This window comes from Patagioenas fasciata, chromosome 15 (assembly GCF_037038585.1).
Source record: "Patagioenas fasciata isolate bPatFas1 chromosome 15, bPatFas1.hap1, whole genome shotgun sequence".
Taxonomy (NCBI): domain Eukaryota; kingdom Metazoa; phylum Chordata; class Aves; order Columbiformes; family Columbidae; genus Patagioenas; species Patagioenas fasciata.
The window spans coordinates 439,797-456,121 of record NC_092534.1 but is presented as its reverse complement, the minus strand read 5'-3'; the positions used below and the strand labels follow the sequence as shown (position 1 = coordinate 456,121).

The 16,325-nt window shown below is 40.0% G+C and overlaps 1 protein-coding gene across 5 annotated transcripts; it reads left to right on the top strand.

The window, feature by feature from the left end:
• Positions 1–831: 831 nt before the first annotated feature.
• Positions 832–15,917, top strand: RRN3 (RRN3 homolog, RNA polymerase I transcription factor). 5 transcript variants are annotated; one of them, XM_071815211.1, is made up of 18 exons: positions 832–950; positions 1,140–1,241; positions 2,043–2,099; positions 3,144–3,233; positions 3,321–3,450; positions 3,921–3,980; positions 5,031–5,094; positions 5,583–5,652; positions 7,329–7,427; positions 8,042–8,137; positions 8,569–8,731; positions 9,612–9,742; positions 10,896–11,026; positions 11,892–12,076; positions 12,638–12,746; positions 13,113–13,265; positions 14,172–14,259; positions 14,678–15,917. In XM_071815211.1, exons 2-18 carry the CDS (start codon positions 1,149–1,151, stop codon positions 14,765–14,767), a joined length of 1,809 nt encoding a protein of 602 aa, XP_071671312.1. In that variant the 5' UTR covers positions 832–950; positions 1,140–1,148; the 3' UTR covers positions 14,768–15,917. The 5 variants fall into 5 exon arrangements, with proteins under 5 accessions (XP_071671312.1, XP_071671313.1, XP_071671311.1 ...); XM_071815210.1 differs by lacking the exon at positions 832–950 and having other exon boundaries at positions 996–1,241; XM_065850358.2 differs by lacking the exon at positions 832–950 and having other exon boundaries at positions 998–1,241; positions 8,596–8,731.
• The last annotated feature ends 408 nt before the right edge of the window (positions 15,918–16,325 follow it).

The window sequence follows — 16,325 nt, the reverse complement described above, 5'->3', positions numbered from 1 at the left end:
AACTTGCATCCTGAATGCCAGTAAAGGAAAAAAAGCCAAACCCTGGAATTGGAACTAGGTTTAAATGCTTCTTGTGAGACTCTTTAGGTGTGGACTGTACCCAAATAAGGTTTAAATGTGGTGTATGTGGGCTACTTTTATTAAATGGGAATGTCTTCTCCAGAGAGAAATTAAATTATTAGTAAATTCTACAAAAATCTGTTCAGTATGACTTCTGGAAGGGAGATCATTACTGCAGTAGCAGCTTGTGCAGAGAACAGGCAAATCTGGATACCTGGGTAAGAGGGCTGAGGTCAAATAACCTCGTATTTGTGAGAACTGGAGCAACGAACATCACGTGGTCAACGGAATTTTAAAGTTTTGAGCAGATTGAACGTTACTGAAAGTCAGTGTGAAAAATACATGTTTCCATTCATACTTATCCAAGTTGCTCTAAAAGTTATTGGAGGCTTTTAGGTATTTAATGTTTAATTCCTTTTGAATTCTATGATCTGCAAGCAGCTGCATCCTTTAACACAGTCAGCTGGTGGGTGTTCAAACAAACAACAAAATTAAAAAAAAAAAGGCCCTGGCCTTGGAAATAAACGCAGATAATGATTTTCTTCACATTTGTGTGTGTGTGTACCCGGATGTTTTGGGCGGAGGAGCAGTCCCTAGAGCCGTCCAGCACACACATTATTTGCAGTGTTCACAGAATTCTTTCCAGAACCGCCCGTCCGACATCCTTGGGTCCGCCAGCACCACCGACGGCGGGGCCAGAGAAACTGCGGCCCTTCTATCCATGCCTCTCTGTAGTGCGAGGGGAGGAGCGCAGCCCGCTTCCGGCGGGGCGCCCCGCTCTCTTTCCGCCCGGGAGCGGCATGTGGCGGCGCGGGCGGGTAGCGCGTGAGGAGCGCGGCGCGCGGCGGCGCCTGCCCCGCTAGCAGGGAGCGCCCTGCCGGCAGCGCGAGGCAAAGGCGGGAAGGGAAGGGAAAGGGGAGCGGGGGCGTCGGGGCGGCCCGATCCCGGAGCTCGGGGCGGGGCGGCTCCTGCCCGTCCGCTGAGGCCGGGGACGCGTTGGGACCCCCGGGCCGGCCTGGGCCGGGCCGGGCGCTCGGGGCTTGGCCCGCCGGTGTTCACGCGGCTTCGCCTTCCCTCAGGCCGCGGCCATGCTGGGGGGGGACGAGTTCATCAGCTCCCCGCCCAGGAAGACCGTGCGGTTCGGCGGGACGCTCACCGACATCTTGCTCAAGTACCAGAAGGTGAGAGGGGCACCAGCCCCATCCGGTGCCTCCGGGCTGCGCCGAGCCGGTGCGCGGGCGCTGGGGACTGTGCACCTCGTGTCCTCACACACAAACCGTGTCTGGATTTAGGGGCGAAACCTGAAGCAGCTGAAAGCTGTAGGCGAGTGTCAGTGTAGAGATCTCCCCCGAATCACGGGTGTAAAACCTGGCTTACCGCAGGGTAAAGCCTGGAGAAGAGGAGCTGAGAGGGATCTCATCGGCGTTTATAGATATCTCAGGGTGGGCGTCAGAGGGTGTTCATGTCCTCTGTTCAGTGGTGCCCAGCACCAGGGTGAGGGGCAGCGGGCACAGACTGAAACACAGGAGGCTCCATCTGAATATGAGGAGAAACTTCTTTGCTGGGAGGTGCCCGAGCCTGGCCCAGGCTGCCCAGAGCGGGTGTGGAGTCTCCTTCTCTGAGACATTCAAACCCCCTGGGATCCTGTGTGATCTGCTCTGTGACCCTGTGTGAGCAGGGCTGGGGGATCTACAGAGGTCACTTCAGCCCAGCCAGACTGGGGTTCTGTGATCATCTCAGGGTGTGAGGTGCCCCAGCTGTGTCTGCAGGGAGAGCAGCTCTATGTGACCCGTGGCTCCAGTTGTCACGCAGGGCCAGCGCTGTCACTGCTGCTGCAGCCTGGCTTGGGTTCTCTCACTTACCTGCGCTCTTTGTGTTGCTGTCAAACAATATTATGTTGTTCAGATGTGTTAATGAAATTTACCTTTGCTGGGGGGAAAAAAAAAAAAGTAGTATTTCCTCATTTTTCTTTCACCTGCTAGGGTGAGACCACAGATTTTGAACTGTTAAAGCATCAGCTGTCAGATCCAGACATAAAGGTAAGAATTGTGGTAGTGCGGGTTCTGATGTGTATCATTGTCAGACAAGTAATCCTGGGTCTTACCCAGATCCTTTGCTTTAAACATTTAGCTGCATTGAACAGCTTTTTACTTTGTAGAAGCTGTGAGAATTAAAACTCTACTTGGAAAAAACCCCAATCGTCTGTTTAGTACGTGTATATATCACATGTAGGATCTTGATAAATGACATCTCCTGCTTACTGAATCTTTGCTGTACAGTGAGAAACCTTTTGCTTTGTGACAGGGCCTTTGTCCCAGATACTATCACTCTGGGTTACAGATGCTTGTCTTTACAGATTCGTTCTGTAGATCAAACCCCGGCTACTTTCACAGCCTTTAAGTTGCATGAATTTTTACCTTCTTCTCTGCTCATTAAAAACTTGTTTAATTAAGCAGTAAGGTACAAATGCATTAAGTAGCTATACCTAAAATTTTTGTTTCACGATGCTTCTCTATAGCTGTGTGTACCCACCACATTTGCTTTCTTTTTTTTTCTTTTTTTTTGTTTTCATTTTAATTAAACAAAGCTGTGAGAAGAATGCTGCGGGAATCGTAATGCTAGGTGAAGTTCCTTTTTAAAGAGGACATCTTCGAAAATACTTCATTTTTAGCAGGCCTTTCGGAGTTTACAGTCAATATCAGTGTAAAGTTTTCTGTGTCAGTTTGCTGCTCTTTCAGTGTGTCTGTTATTTCAAGACTTGAATGTCACTTCTGCTTAAACTGGAGCAAAAAGAAAATTAAGACTGAATGCTATTTCTTTTAAATATATTCTGAGGTTTGCATGCTTTGCTCAGTCTAACTGAAGTCTTCGAGGCCGGCTGTTGGTTTAGGAGTTGGGGTGCATTTATTTTTGCATTTGAGAACTTTCATTGGTGAGGACACAAAGAAATTCCTTGCATGTTAATGTGAATATAATGTCTACTTACAGTCTTAACCTTTTTGTTTTAAGGTTTTTGTTGTTTTCTAGTAATAGGCAATGCTGTTTATTGGAATAGTTATCTGTTTTTTTCTGCTTATTTCAAGGATGCCCAGATCATTAATTGGCTACATGAGTTTCGAGCTTCTGTTGTGTATTTGACCAAAGAACTTGAACAACTGGTCAGCATTTTGCTGGTAAATATCTGTTTGTTATATGGGAAGATGAAGACTATAGTACTCAAAACATCTTTCTTTGATGTTTTGGTCTCTGCTTGGTTTCAGAAGCTGCCATGGTTGAGGAGAAGCCGAGAGGTGGTGGAAGAATATCTGGGTTTTCTTGGCAATCTCGTGTCAGCACAAACTGTCCATCTTAGGCCGTGCCTCCGGATGATAGTATCACAGTTTGTCCCCCGTATGTTACTTTTCTCTTAATCTTCAAAAATGTCTTCACTAGATAGATTCTGTACAACTATGACATGTGATACGGTTAATAACTGGGTTGGTTTTTGTTTGCTGTTGATTACTTTCTTAACTTGAATAGCTGAATTGTGATAAAGAATTTTCTGCACCTAGATTTTAGAAGGCATGTTCTAGTAGCTAATACAGACCTCATTTGTGAAGGTGTATTGGAAAGGATGAACTAAATAATGTTGTTGTTACTAAAGAACCAGAGCTACAGTGAGGATTGTGTCAGATGGTCTCAAGAACCTCCTAGTTCTGTGAATGAAACTGTATTTCATGTGCTTCTGCTCATTTTAGAAAGTCTTGTGGATAATTTTGATGCTTTAGTCCTGATGCATACTGTTATCCAGTGTGTTTGATTTGGGATTGAAACCCGTAAGATTTGTACAATTTTGATATAATAATCTCACTTTTTGCTAGCTCGAGTAACTATCAGAGAAGATGATGTGGATATTTCAGATTCTGATGATGATGATGAAAGTGAGTATAAAGGAAGTATGGCATGTACTGCTGTAATACCTTTACAAAAGAAGTATATAGTGTGTGTTGTGCCTTTTGTACAAAGTTAATTTAGCTGAGTTAATGTAAAACGTTACATCCTTTAATTGCCAAGTCAAAGTCTTTCTTGTACTCAGATTGGTATGGTGGCCCACGCCTTTTTACTTTCAAAACATTCCTGTTGGTGCAGGTTCTGTAGGAATAGGAAAATATTCCTAATCCTAGATTGTTTCAAAGCCAAAGAAAAATTAGGAGTTGTTTGATTTCCATTTTATTTACCTGACTAAAACTAGATAGGTCAGGGGATTCTTGAGTCTTTCTTTGTCATCTGCCTTGTGTTAAGCTCAAATACAATTGATATTTTTAACGAAAGTGCTGCGCAATTAGTGTGTTTATTGATAGGACAAACAGCTAAATTTCTTTGAAGAATTTCGTGTTTTCTTATCTTGAATGCTGGAATAAATTTCAGTTCTGCTTGTGATGACCCAGCTACTCTTCTGCTGTTTACTTGTCACACTGTTTGGCTAAAAAAAGCCTGTTATAGAAGCCTAATTATTTGTTTATTTGACGTTTGTGAAAATGAGGCATAAGCTTTAGGTAGATTTTTTTCTAGTTACAAACTTGGGTTTAACATATCTTCTAAATATTTGTGTACTGTGGGTTAAATTTTGGTTTCCACATTTAGTGTGCAGTATGAGAGCATGTTACAGTACCTGAACTTGGGGTTTGCAGTGCTTTCAGAGTTTATTGATTGTGATGCCATTAATTTTATTGGGAATTATTTTTCATGCTTATTTTGGTAGTAAGGAAGTTCAGCTTCAAAAATGAACAAACAAACAAACAACAAACCAAACCCAACCAACCAAACCAAAAACAAACCCAAAAACCGAAACAACAATAACTCCCACCATTCGGCAGATGCAGTTTCCTTGGGACTCTTTAGAGTGTTCGGTTGCTATGAACTGGTTTTGCTGGTTGCTGAGTCAGTTTTCTTTAACCAAATGTACAAGAGTACTTTTTTTTTTTCTCTAGGCCTTTCTGAGAACTTTAATACCTGCCATAGAGCATTGCAAACTGTTGCAAGATATGTTCCTTCGTAAGTATATAATCCTGTGGGTTTCTGTGCCCTTTCCTTGCAGATTTAAATCTTGGGAACTGATGAATTGTATGGAGTTTAGTTTTGTTTTTTTTTTCTCTTAATTGGAAGTATAATACTTAGTTTCATTGCGTCTTTTTTCCTAATATTCACTAACTGGTGGTATGCTTTATCCAATCATTATGAAATTTCCATAGGCATCAGCAGCTGACAATTCTGTTAATGGAAACAGGAAGTAGGGAAAGTCATGTTTATAGCGACGTATTTGAAGTGGCTTCTAACAAGTCCGCAGTAGAAGTTTGCAGCTTATTTTCTGTTTGATGATCTTTGCAAAAACAGATTTTACACAATTGCTTACCTTAAAATAAAGTTACTGTGGAATAAGCTCATGTCAATCTGTCTTTAGAGTGCTGGAACTTCAATATTTTCTCTTGTGATTATAACCAATAACTTGGTTTTGATTTCTTGTGTGATTTTTTTAACTGTAGGACACCACAGTTTCTCATGCCAATACTTGTGGAAAACTTTCCTTTCATTAATAAATCAGAAAGAACTCTGGTAAGACCTATGAATATTTTTGTTTATCTGTTCATTTGTTTTTTAATGTATAAATATACTCTATAATATGGCAACTGATTTGGTGGTGTTGAGTGCAGATTTTTGAGCGTATTGTTAAGGTTCTTGTTATTTTTATACATGTAAATATATATATATGGGTGTGTCTGTTTAGTATTAGGTTGTCCAAGTGTACTTCAGTTCCTTGTGCATAAACATTATGCTCATCTTTAATGACATAACTGCGTATCTTTTCCACAGGATTGCTTTCTTAATCAATGCACACGAGGGACCTCTTTGGCGATGAATCTCAGGGTTGTGTAGTAAGGAGATGGTAGGATACATGTCTCGTTTGTTGTCAAAACTGGGAATTATGAATCAGAAAAACAGGGGATTGATAAGCAGACAGAAAGCAGTGGACATTATAGGTTAAATTCAAATTGCCAGTAGTGTAGGGTGTGAAGTTGTTTTATTACATCTTTTGTATAGTGCTCATGTATGGTCAAAAACAATCTGGAAGCTTTGAACAGGTTATGGCTCTTGTGTGATCTTTATATTTACTTATTCCAACTTGGTATGTCAGCAGTTTATTTTTCAGAAGGGCAGAGCCCTGCTTCACCAGCCAAGTTCAAGCTGTGTTTCAAACTCATCAAGTGCTGAGAAATCCCCGAAGTTCTGTGTATGCCTTGCTAGTTTTGTGGTTGTGCTTCTTTTTAATCTGGGTTACTTTGGGAATCAGTTCCCTATCTGTAAAACGAGGGGGATGATGGCTCTTGCATGGTGTTAGGAGAAGAATTCTTATTTATTTATTTATTTAGCATCTCAGTGACGAGCAAGTCAGGAAGAAATTAGTAACTGTGTTTTCGGGGCAAAGTTCAAATTAAGTGTAATAAAAATATGGTCCATGCATTGTTGTTAATTATTTCCTGTTTATACGTTCTCATTAAAGTAGCTCTATATGTTTTATGTACTGAACGAGCCAGGTGACCTGTGGAAAAATCATATGTGTTCATGTAATAAAAGGTTGTGTCATAATGCGTATTCACAAAGAGACAATGGTTTACTTAAATATGGCAATTTACCTCATTTTATATATGGACTTGACAGTTTTGCTGTATGGAAGTTGCAAGATTATCTTGTGTATGTATGTGTGTATACATGGGTACGCACACGCTCGCTCACAGGACTTGTCCGATAACCTGTTTGAATTGTAATCAGAACAACGCTGAGGAGACGTATCTGTGGAATTTGGGATTGTTGCTGGTATATTATAATGATCTGAAATAAAGATGTATTCAGTCTCACTTCACCCCTACTAGATCTGGTTGCAGAATCAGTGAGGAATGTGCTTGTTTTAACTTTCCTAGAGGAAGTTTAGACCTGAGCTCCTAGGGAAATGGATAACTTTTCCTCTAGAATATTTATAGTCATTCTGTTTAGAGATAGTTGGAAAAATTTGCATGGAAGTAGTAGTTTAAGAAGTTCTTGATAATGCAGTTTAACAATTGAAAGTCAATGTTTGGCTTAGACTAATTTATTCTTAGATTGAATACATTCTGTTTAAACCTGTTTCTGGCTCTTTAGATAACAAATTAAGGAGCTTGTTTTCTAAAAATCCTTGGCAGAAATGCAACTTTCTGTTAATGTTATTATAGATATCAATTAATTTTGTGTTACAGGAATGCTATGTCCATAACCTGTTACGAGTTACCGTGTACCTTCCAAGTCTGAGGCTTCAAATTCTGGAGCTTATTATTGAAAAGCTGTTAAAGTTGGATGTAAGTTTGTTTTGTGTCATTTTTTAGGGAAGCTTGTTGTTAAAACACACACAAGCGAAAGAAATTAAATATGCTTCAGTGTTCAGCTCAACAAAAAATACATTGCAGTAGTGCTCATGATCATGAGTATAAAACCAACCCAATTTACACTCCGTTCCCAGTCTGACAATCTTCCCAGACCTGAGGGCAGCTGCATGATTTGTGCTGTTACACCCTGCATGGCATCTCTGTGCCAGAGTCAGAACAACCCTTTCATAGTGGGCAGTGCTCATGTGCAGATACCGGTGCTGCTTTTTGTGTGGTTGATCTTCTTTATCGTCAGATTCACAGCCTTAAGAAAAGAGGGGTGGAATTGTAAATGATGAAGGGTTTTTATTTTGGAGAACCTCAGCATGTAACAGTGTGGGGAAAGCTTGTATTCTGGAGGTAAAGCTTCAGGCAGTTTGGAGAGTGTGTGTTACATACACATAATTCCCTTTAAAAATGGTTATTTAGTCAAGGACAAAATCTAGTCTAGAAATTACTTATGTTGTAATTTCTTATATAAAGAATAAAAAAACTTTCATGTTATTGTCACAGTCTTAGAAAAATTAATTTCTTGTTTGCAACTGCAGGTTAGTACTCCACAGCAAGAGATTGAAGATGCTGAAGAAACTGCTAATAGCTCTGATAGTGAGGAAAAATCTCCAGAGGAAGGACTTTTTGACATGGTTGACTATCTTGTTTTACTAAAAGCTTTTTTTTTTTTTAATTTAATTTTATTTTATTTAAATTTTCAGTTTTGAGGTGACTGTGAACTAAGAGTAGGAATTGTTGTTACATTATTGCTTTGTTACTGTACTGCGCACAGCTCTTGCCACCTGAACAGCTGGCACATTAATGTGTTCTTCAGGTGTTGACTTGATGAATGTAAATACCCAGTGTACATGGCAGCGAATGTGCTTCGTTGTGTAAAAACACAGGCAGCTATGCAGAAAGCTTATTAAAGAATTCACGCTGATTGGCTTAGTTTACATAAATCTGCTTACACTGAGCTGCTTTTCTAAAAATAAGACGAAACTTTAGCATATCACTGAAGGAGAAATTTAGTTTCACTTTTCCTGTACTTGCTGTCTTTATGATGTTGTGTAACATCAAACAGCTGCCTGACTGCCATTTTGTGTACCAGGAGGAGGATGAAGAAAGAAAAGGAAACACAATTGTCTCTTCTAGTAGTGAGAGAATGGCCCATCCGCTTGCAGAGCGCCTTGATATTTTGATGACCATCCTGTTTTCCTATATTAAAGATATTTGCCACGTGGATGGTAAGAACACTTGAACTATAAACAGATTTGTTGTTTTGCTGACAAGTAAGAAAAGAAAATTCCTCTTCTAGGAATTCTTGCTTTCTGCTGCTGCCAGATGGAGGCCTCGCCCTTCAGCAGCAGGATTCTGGTCAGTCACAGTCCCTGTTCTGCCTCTGCACAGTGGTGCTGGCAGAGGATGCAAAGGTGCATTTCTGACTTTGCAGTTCTGGTCTTTAGCTGGAGACATTTTAAATATATATATGACACTGTATCCAAATGTGTTTTTTTCTCTGTGCTACAAAATTTAGAGGATTAGAAATACTTTGCAATTAACCACAGTGTTTTATCATTTGCTCTACTATATTGCTTCGAGTATTAGAATTAAGGATCCTTCCAGCCACCAGGACTGGAAATAGATTAAAACAACCAGACCAGGCATGTCATTCAACTGGAATTGCTACAGCAAGTTTTTGTGTTGCAGGAAAAAACCTGTCTTGCATTGGCATTTAGTAAGGCTTTGAATTTCTTGGATTTACATGTTTAAAGCAGAATATTTAGAAACTATTTTGCTGCATCTTCTTCACGTAGGTCAGGTATTTTTTTCCTTCGTGTTTTCTTCTGGCTCTTATGAATTAACACGTTATTGCAAAATCCGTGTGTCTGACAGCTTTATACGTGTATGTGTACACATAGACACCAACATAGAAACCTGTGGAACTGAAGTCATGGAAGGTATTACTACAAATATTTTATAGATGTCAGATAAACCTAGAAGTCAACTTGATGGTGTTTACATATTTCTTACTGGTTTAGAAGGATGTCAATGCCACTTTTACAGCATGAGGGCAGGAAAAAAAATGAAATGGCTTGTTTTGTTGTCTTCTTTTTTGTTGTGTAGGTAAGCTTGATATCAACAACACCAAGGATTTGTATCGGGATCTGGTTTCTGTTTTTGACAAGCTCATTTTACCAACCCATGCTTCGTGTCATGTACAGTACTTCATGTTTTACATCTGTAGTTTTAAATTGGTGAGTAGAAGCTGTTTTTAAAATTCAGTAACTTCTGTCATTTCTGCATCCTCCTTTTGGATTTTTTTTTTTTTTTACAGCAAATAGTTGTTTTCTGATGTACTTCTGGTATTACCTTTCATTTGTCTGGAGTTAGTACATCAGGATTCATGAGTATCTTTGCTTTCTTTTCCTTCTCTGATCCTTTCTTCAGGTTTTTCTTTATGTGCATGTTCTTCCCATGTTGTTCATAAACTGCAAACAGATGGAATCTAAGCTGGTGTGCAGGAACTTGGTTAACAGATCTCTTCTACAAGAACCAGTTGGACTCTTGAACCTGAGACGCAGTGCTCCAGCATCCCAAAACTATCTTAAACATTCTGTTTGTGTTAGTGTTTCTGTTTGTAATTGGTGTCTGCTGTTTGTTCCTCCCCTTCCCCATTTTCCCTTCTCTGTCAAGCAAACTATAGTTCTTTCTCTTACTGTAGAAATATAAGAACACACATGTTTTTTGCATAAGAATAGCTAAAGATCCAGTGAAGCTAGTGCCCTGTCTCTGACAGGGGTGGATAGTGGATGTGTTGGAAAGAATACCAGAATGGGGAGGGCGCGTGGCGGTGCTTTGCTGGAATTCCCTCGCAGCCTCGGCAGCTGCCCAGTGACTTCCCCAGCCAGAGCGATGGTTTTTCATGGTCATGGCCCATGATGGACAAATTCAAGGAGCAAATATGTCATGATGTTGTGCTTTTTGTACTGATGTGAATTTTGGCATCGTGAACTTCTGTGGCAAAAAGTTCCACAATATAACCATTTAAGTTCGATTTCTTTAAATTTGGCTTCCCCCTATTTTCATTGGATGTCCCTGACCTCTTCTGCTACAAGGGACACTGAACAGTCACTTTATGTTTACCTTCTTACTGCTCTTGTTTTTAAACACTCCTGACATTGATCTGGTCCTGACTTTTTCCCAGACTTCTGATTCCATATACTTTTTACAACTAAATACAGAAAAAGCCACAGAAAAGAGTGCTCTTCTGTCATGTGTAGGAATAGTTATCAGTAGATTTTTTAATGGTTTGGCTTTGGCAATTCTGGGAATTGAGTATTAGAAAACTGTTACTTAAACAGTGTAATTGACACAAACCCTCATGATTTCTATGTGTCTTGTTTCCAGGCGTTGGCTGAGGCATTTTTAGACCATCTTTGGAAAAAGCTGCATGATCCAAACAATCCTTCGGTGATCAGGCAGACTGCTGGGAGTTATATTGGCAGCTTCTTGGCGAGAGCTAAATTTATTCCAGTTGTGTAAGTTGTTTTGATATATGAGCATAGCCAAACAATTTCTGAAGATTGCTGAGGCTAAGTACAGAATTCACAGCACGCACACACAGTGTGGGTCGACTATTCCCACTGCTTTGCCAGTAAGCCCGTATCGATAGTCTCCTTTGTCCTTTCTACAATACTGTTTCAGTATTGTCTTGAAGTTTCCAGGAAAGTTTTACATTTACAGGATGCAGACTAATGATTGCAGGGATTCATGACTTGCTGTTTAAGGCTTGACTTACCAAGAAATGCTGAGCATGGGTAGGTTGTGTTGACTTCAGGCGGAATCAGAGATGCCTGGTATATCTGATGTTCAGAAGCAGATATTTTTAATGTCCTGTGTTAGGTATTCTGTGTAGGGTCTGAGACAGGGAAGTCAAGTGTTCAAGCATTTTGATACAAATGGATTAAAATACTTAGCAGATGGGTGGAAGTGTCTTCTTTTTTACATACATATTCCGTATTTTGCTGTTCAGGGTGGGCTTAGTGGCTTTAATGTTGACCTTAATTTGATACTGGAATTACTCGTTGGACGTAGGAGGCATCTCTCTCTGTACTACTTGTAGCCCAGGATTCTAATTGTTTACTCTGTGTGTCACAACATCTGTTAATGGATTTATCTCTTCTGTCATCTTGTGCTTTCACTGATGGGGATTTTATGGGACTGATACATTGATTCATTTTATGCTGAAGTTAAGGAGAAAGCTTGTAACAGAATCTCCTTTTTTACATTGACGTTTTCTTACTGATGTTTTTATAACCACTGGGATCCTTGAATACTTGTTTGACATCTTTTCTACAGCATTTCAGGTGCTATTTTAATGCTTTTTTTCCCCCTCCATTATAGTACAGTAAAAGCATGCCTGGATCTTCTGGTGAACTGGTTGCATAAATACATTGATAATCAGGATACAGGAGCTAACGCTTACTGTGATGTAGCTCTCCATGGGCCATTTTATTCTACGTGTCAGACAGTGTTCTATACGCTTATTTTCCGTCATAAGCAACTTTTGGATGGAAACTTAAGGAAAGGTACGTATATTACGTTTCGACGGCATTGTGATTCATTTACTGTTGATGTGATTTGTAATGGTCAGTTCAGTCACGTGTCTGGTGGCCGGTCTATGTTGTCGTGCCCTCAGCAAGATGACATGGCCTGTATACTGTGTACCTGTTGGGCTGCCAAGCTAAACAGGCTTCTTTTTTTTTTTTCTCCCACTGTTGGAAACAACACTGATAACTGCTCAGCGTTGGTATCTGCCCCCCTTACTGAGCCTGTTTGAATTCTGACTGTAGTGTGGACTTCAGTTAATAATCTTTCTTGGTAACCTTTGCCTCTGTCAGTCCCTGTGCATGAGGGGTTCATGAGTGTAGTGGCTGTGTTGGAAGGATCTCTCGGCCACGAGAGGTTACTGTTATTTGGAATAGCTTTTCTACTGAACGTGGTGCGGGCTGCATCTCTGCTGCAAATGAGCACCCTAAGATTCTGTGGTATTGTGCAGAGGGCGTGCTACTCAGACTGGGCATTCCTAGAAATTAAGTTCATCTTATGTGTTATATAACCAATATTTGTCAATTGTTTTTATTTTCAAGGTCTGTCCTATCTGCAGAGTTTAAATTTTGAGCGCATTGTCATGTGTCAGCTGAACCCCCTGAAGATTTGTATACCTTCTGTTGTGAACTTGTTTGCTGCCATTACCAGGTACCTACTCATTTATTTCAGTTTCAGCTCAATATAGATAGCTCTGTGTGTGTGTAACACCAGCACAGTACTTGGAACATGGGATTTGTTAGGCACAGTATTGAGCATTAACTGAGACAACTTGTATAACACTGCCCATATTCTAGGTGTGACAGGTTTGTTTCTGGTTCAGTTTCGATGAAATCCTACAGTACTGTGGAACTAGTTGCTTTGTGTTGGACCTTGTGACTATCTTGCAAATCAACATTGGTTGGAAAATGGAAGATAGAAGTGATGTTTGTTAAAAATGTAGTTTGTATTTTGATATAATCTGAAATTCCTTCCTTCTGTGTGCTAGAAATGCTTTTCATTTATTACCTTTTAAAGGAAATACCAGTTGGTATTCTGCTACACAATTATTGAGAGGAACAACAGGCAGTTCATTCCCGTTGTTCGAAGCGGCGCCGGGGGTGACCTTGTGCAGACGTGCACTAACCCACTTGACAGTTTCTTCCCCTTTGATCCATACGTCCTCAAAAGGTATAGTTTGAAAATAATCAGCTTGTTTCTGCCTTGTAGAAAATAATGAACAGAAACTAAGAAACCATCAGTGTTATTGCAGTTCACTTTCGTCCCTGATCTTTAGTACTTTTCACTTGCATGTTTTAAACAGAGATTGTCAAAGGTTTGAATTGAAATTTTCCCCCGCTGTGACGTATAGCAATGACGAAAGAACAGGACCCAGTTTCCTGGAAAATCTAGTTAGTATGTTTGGTCACTTTTTCTTTTGGTTTTCCTTTTTCAAGCAGTCTCTAAAATATCCTAATGTGAATACGTATTTTGTTGGAGCTGTGGCGGTGGTGTGTCATTTCTTTGTTGTGTTGGTTTGGTTTGGCTTTTTGCACCTTGAGTGCATTGCTTCTTGATTGGAGACTTCAGCTGATTTTAAATATCTTGCTTTTTTAATAAAGAGTGGATTGTTTGCAGCTTTTCAGCTGCCTAACACTATGATGCTTTAATCACTTTTTAATGTGAGAGGACAACATTCTGGGGTTTTTTGTCTCTTAAAAAAATGGTCTCCACAGAAGGGAGACCTTGCTTAGAAGTAGAAATTATTAAAGAAGCCATATAATACACTAAAAATTCAGAAGAAAATTGTGCTTATTTGTGAGCATAATGTAGCTGTTAAAAATACCCAACTGGGAATTAGGAGACCTGACTGTATCAGAACTCCTCAAGTGAACCATTGTGATTTATACCTATCAGCAAAATGGAGTTATTTCTTTGTGGGATTAATTGGGGATTATGTAGGGGTTAATTTAACAGTTTGTAAAACCCTATGTAGAGCTATCAAAATGCCAAGCGTTTTATATTGTATTATTAAAATGAAATACATACGATTTTTCCTGAATACGTTAACTCTCTGTGTTTTAATTCCTCTTTCAGATCAAAGAAGACTATTGATCCTTTTTATCAGTTTTGGGAAGAGCTGAGTGCTGAAGATCTTGAGAATCTGAAGAAACCCATTAAAAGGGTAATGTTTTCTGATCAACATGCAGTTCGGCTTTTGCCCAATCTCTGTCAGCTGCTTCTGTTGTAGGATTAATTTTTTCTTAGTATATGTGTATACTAAACTTCTATGAGACTGTGATTGAAATCCTTCTAAACCTCCTGTGGAGTCTGTCCCATTGTCAGATTTTTGAGTTCTTCAAACGTTCCGCTTTTCTTTCTTTCCTGTCATAACAAAAGGAAAATACTTCATGGTGTTATAGCTTTAACTGGTAACTTCGTAAACTTTCCTGTAACATTTTGGTTAGCAGATTTGGTTATTGCAACATTTCAGAACTGATTTTAGAAATACCTTTTTTGATGTCAGCTTTCATTACTTCTACCAAAAATTAAGAGACCTGGAGTATCTTTCTGCTCTCACTGATCCTTTTAAATTTATGCAGGGTACTTCTGAAGATGAAGATGATGACTTTTTGAAAGGGGAAACCCCTCAAAATGATGGTGTGGTTGGAATTGCTCCAAATTCTTTCTGAGTCCCATTCTTGGAGCCCGGTGAGCAGCGCCGGGGCCCTGCAGGCTGTTGTGTGCCGTGCCCTCAGGGGCCTGGGGAATCAGGAGTGAAAAGGTGGAAAACTGTGTGCAATTTTTTGCTCTGTAACGAGACTTTAGCTCAACTTCCCGAACTGGCAAATGCTATGTAACTACATTTAAGAAAAATGATTGTTTCTTAATCATCAGATTTCTGCAGATATATTATGATAAGGTCATATGTTGCTAGAAAAGCCTAGAGGATAAATAAGGGTGGTATTTTACAAATTTCACATTGAAATGGTTTCTATGACTTAACAAGGATTTTTTAATAGTTTTTTCTGACTCTTAAAACCTTTTGTTTACTAATGTTTCTCTACAAAGTTTTATATATCGGGGTGAAATTCTGGTCTTTTTCCCTACTGATTTGTGTGGGGATCAGAATTCCACTGTCAGTATTCCAACTACTCTGGCTGCTCTTGAGTTGGTTCCAAAGCAGCGCTCTGGTCCCGTGAGAGGGAAGCCGTGGATCGAGTCTGACAGGGATTCTTTGCACGCATCTCTGAAACGTCTCCTGTCCGTAGGAGCGTGGTGGGTAAAGCCGTTTGCTGGTGCAGGGCGCGTTCAGGTGATGAGTGTTGGCGCTCCTTAAATATGTTGCTGACACACAACTTTCCCAACTGTGAAAGTTCAGACTTACAAAAGTGATGATTGTTGAAGTGTTGTAAACAACGGAGTAGCTGAATGTATGACTTGTAGATAGTTTTCTCTGGGGTGCTTGTGAAGCGCTCTGAGACAGGTATTTATTTTCAGGTTTTGAAGTCTATATATGAATGCTGAAAAGACAAAAAAAAGAAAATCTTCCCTCCTAGAAAGGAAGCAACAGTGTCACTGGTGTCTTTGTGTTGTCTGTGTGTCAGGTTTCTTGTCTTTTTTTTTTTTTTGTGATTGCTGGCTTTTTAGATTTCACCAAGAATATAAAAAATGGAAAAAAATGTTATTTGTATATTTAGTTGAAAACTTTATGCTTTTGGGACTAAACTCCAGTAGCTGTGCAACTTCATTTGCCCTGCCTTAGATTCTGCACTTGAAGGCTTTCGAGACAATGGTTTGATTCAGAGCCAATAAAGATTGATGCAACTGGTGCAAATCTTACACCTTTGGAGCACATCTCTGTGTGTAACTAAGGATGTCTCGGTGTGGTCTGGCTTCTCAAGTAAGAGTGTTTGTTCTGACAGACAGCAAAAGCGAAGTTTCAGGGATAATACTGAAAAATGCAGCAGTGGATCTCGTTCATCATTGGGTAAATTGAGACTTGGTTTTTGTTTTCAATTTTAGTCCTCTTTACTGTCATTCCTGAGCAATAACCCATGGATTTCCATCTGAAATAACTGCATTCTCTCCTGGCATGGAATAGAAGACATGTCCTCCCATCAGCAGCTAGGAGAACGGCTGTGAGAGCTGCCTCTGCCTGTCCTGTGGCTGCTGTGTCTTCACAGAACTTTCCAAGCTGTGACACCAGTTATGTGGTACAGGAACTCATTGAAGCGGAAAAAAGACGTT

Coding starts and splice junctions, on each gene's coding strand:
- RRN3 (XM_071815211.1), top strand. CDS start 1,149: ATGCTGGGGGGGGACGAGTTCATCAGCTCCCCGCCCAGGAAGACCGTG. Junction 5,653..7,328: donor ATAAATCAGAAAGAACTCTG/GTAAGACCTATG, acceptor TTTGTGTTACAG/GAATGCTATGTCCATAACCT. Junction 13,266..14,171: donor GATCCATACGTCCTCAAAAG/GTATAGTTTGAA, acceptor TTCCTCTTTCAG/ATCAAAGAAGACTATTGATC.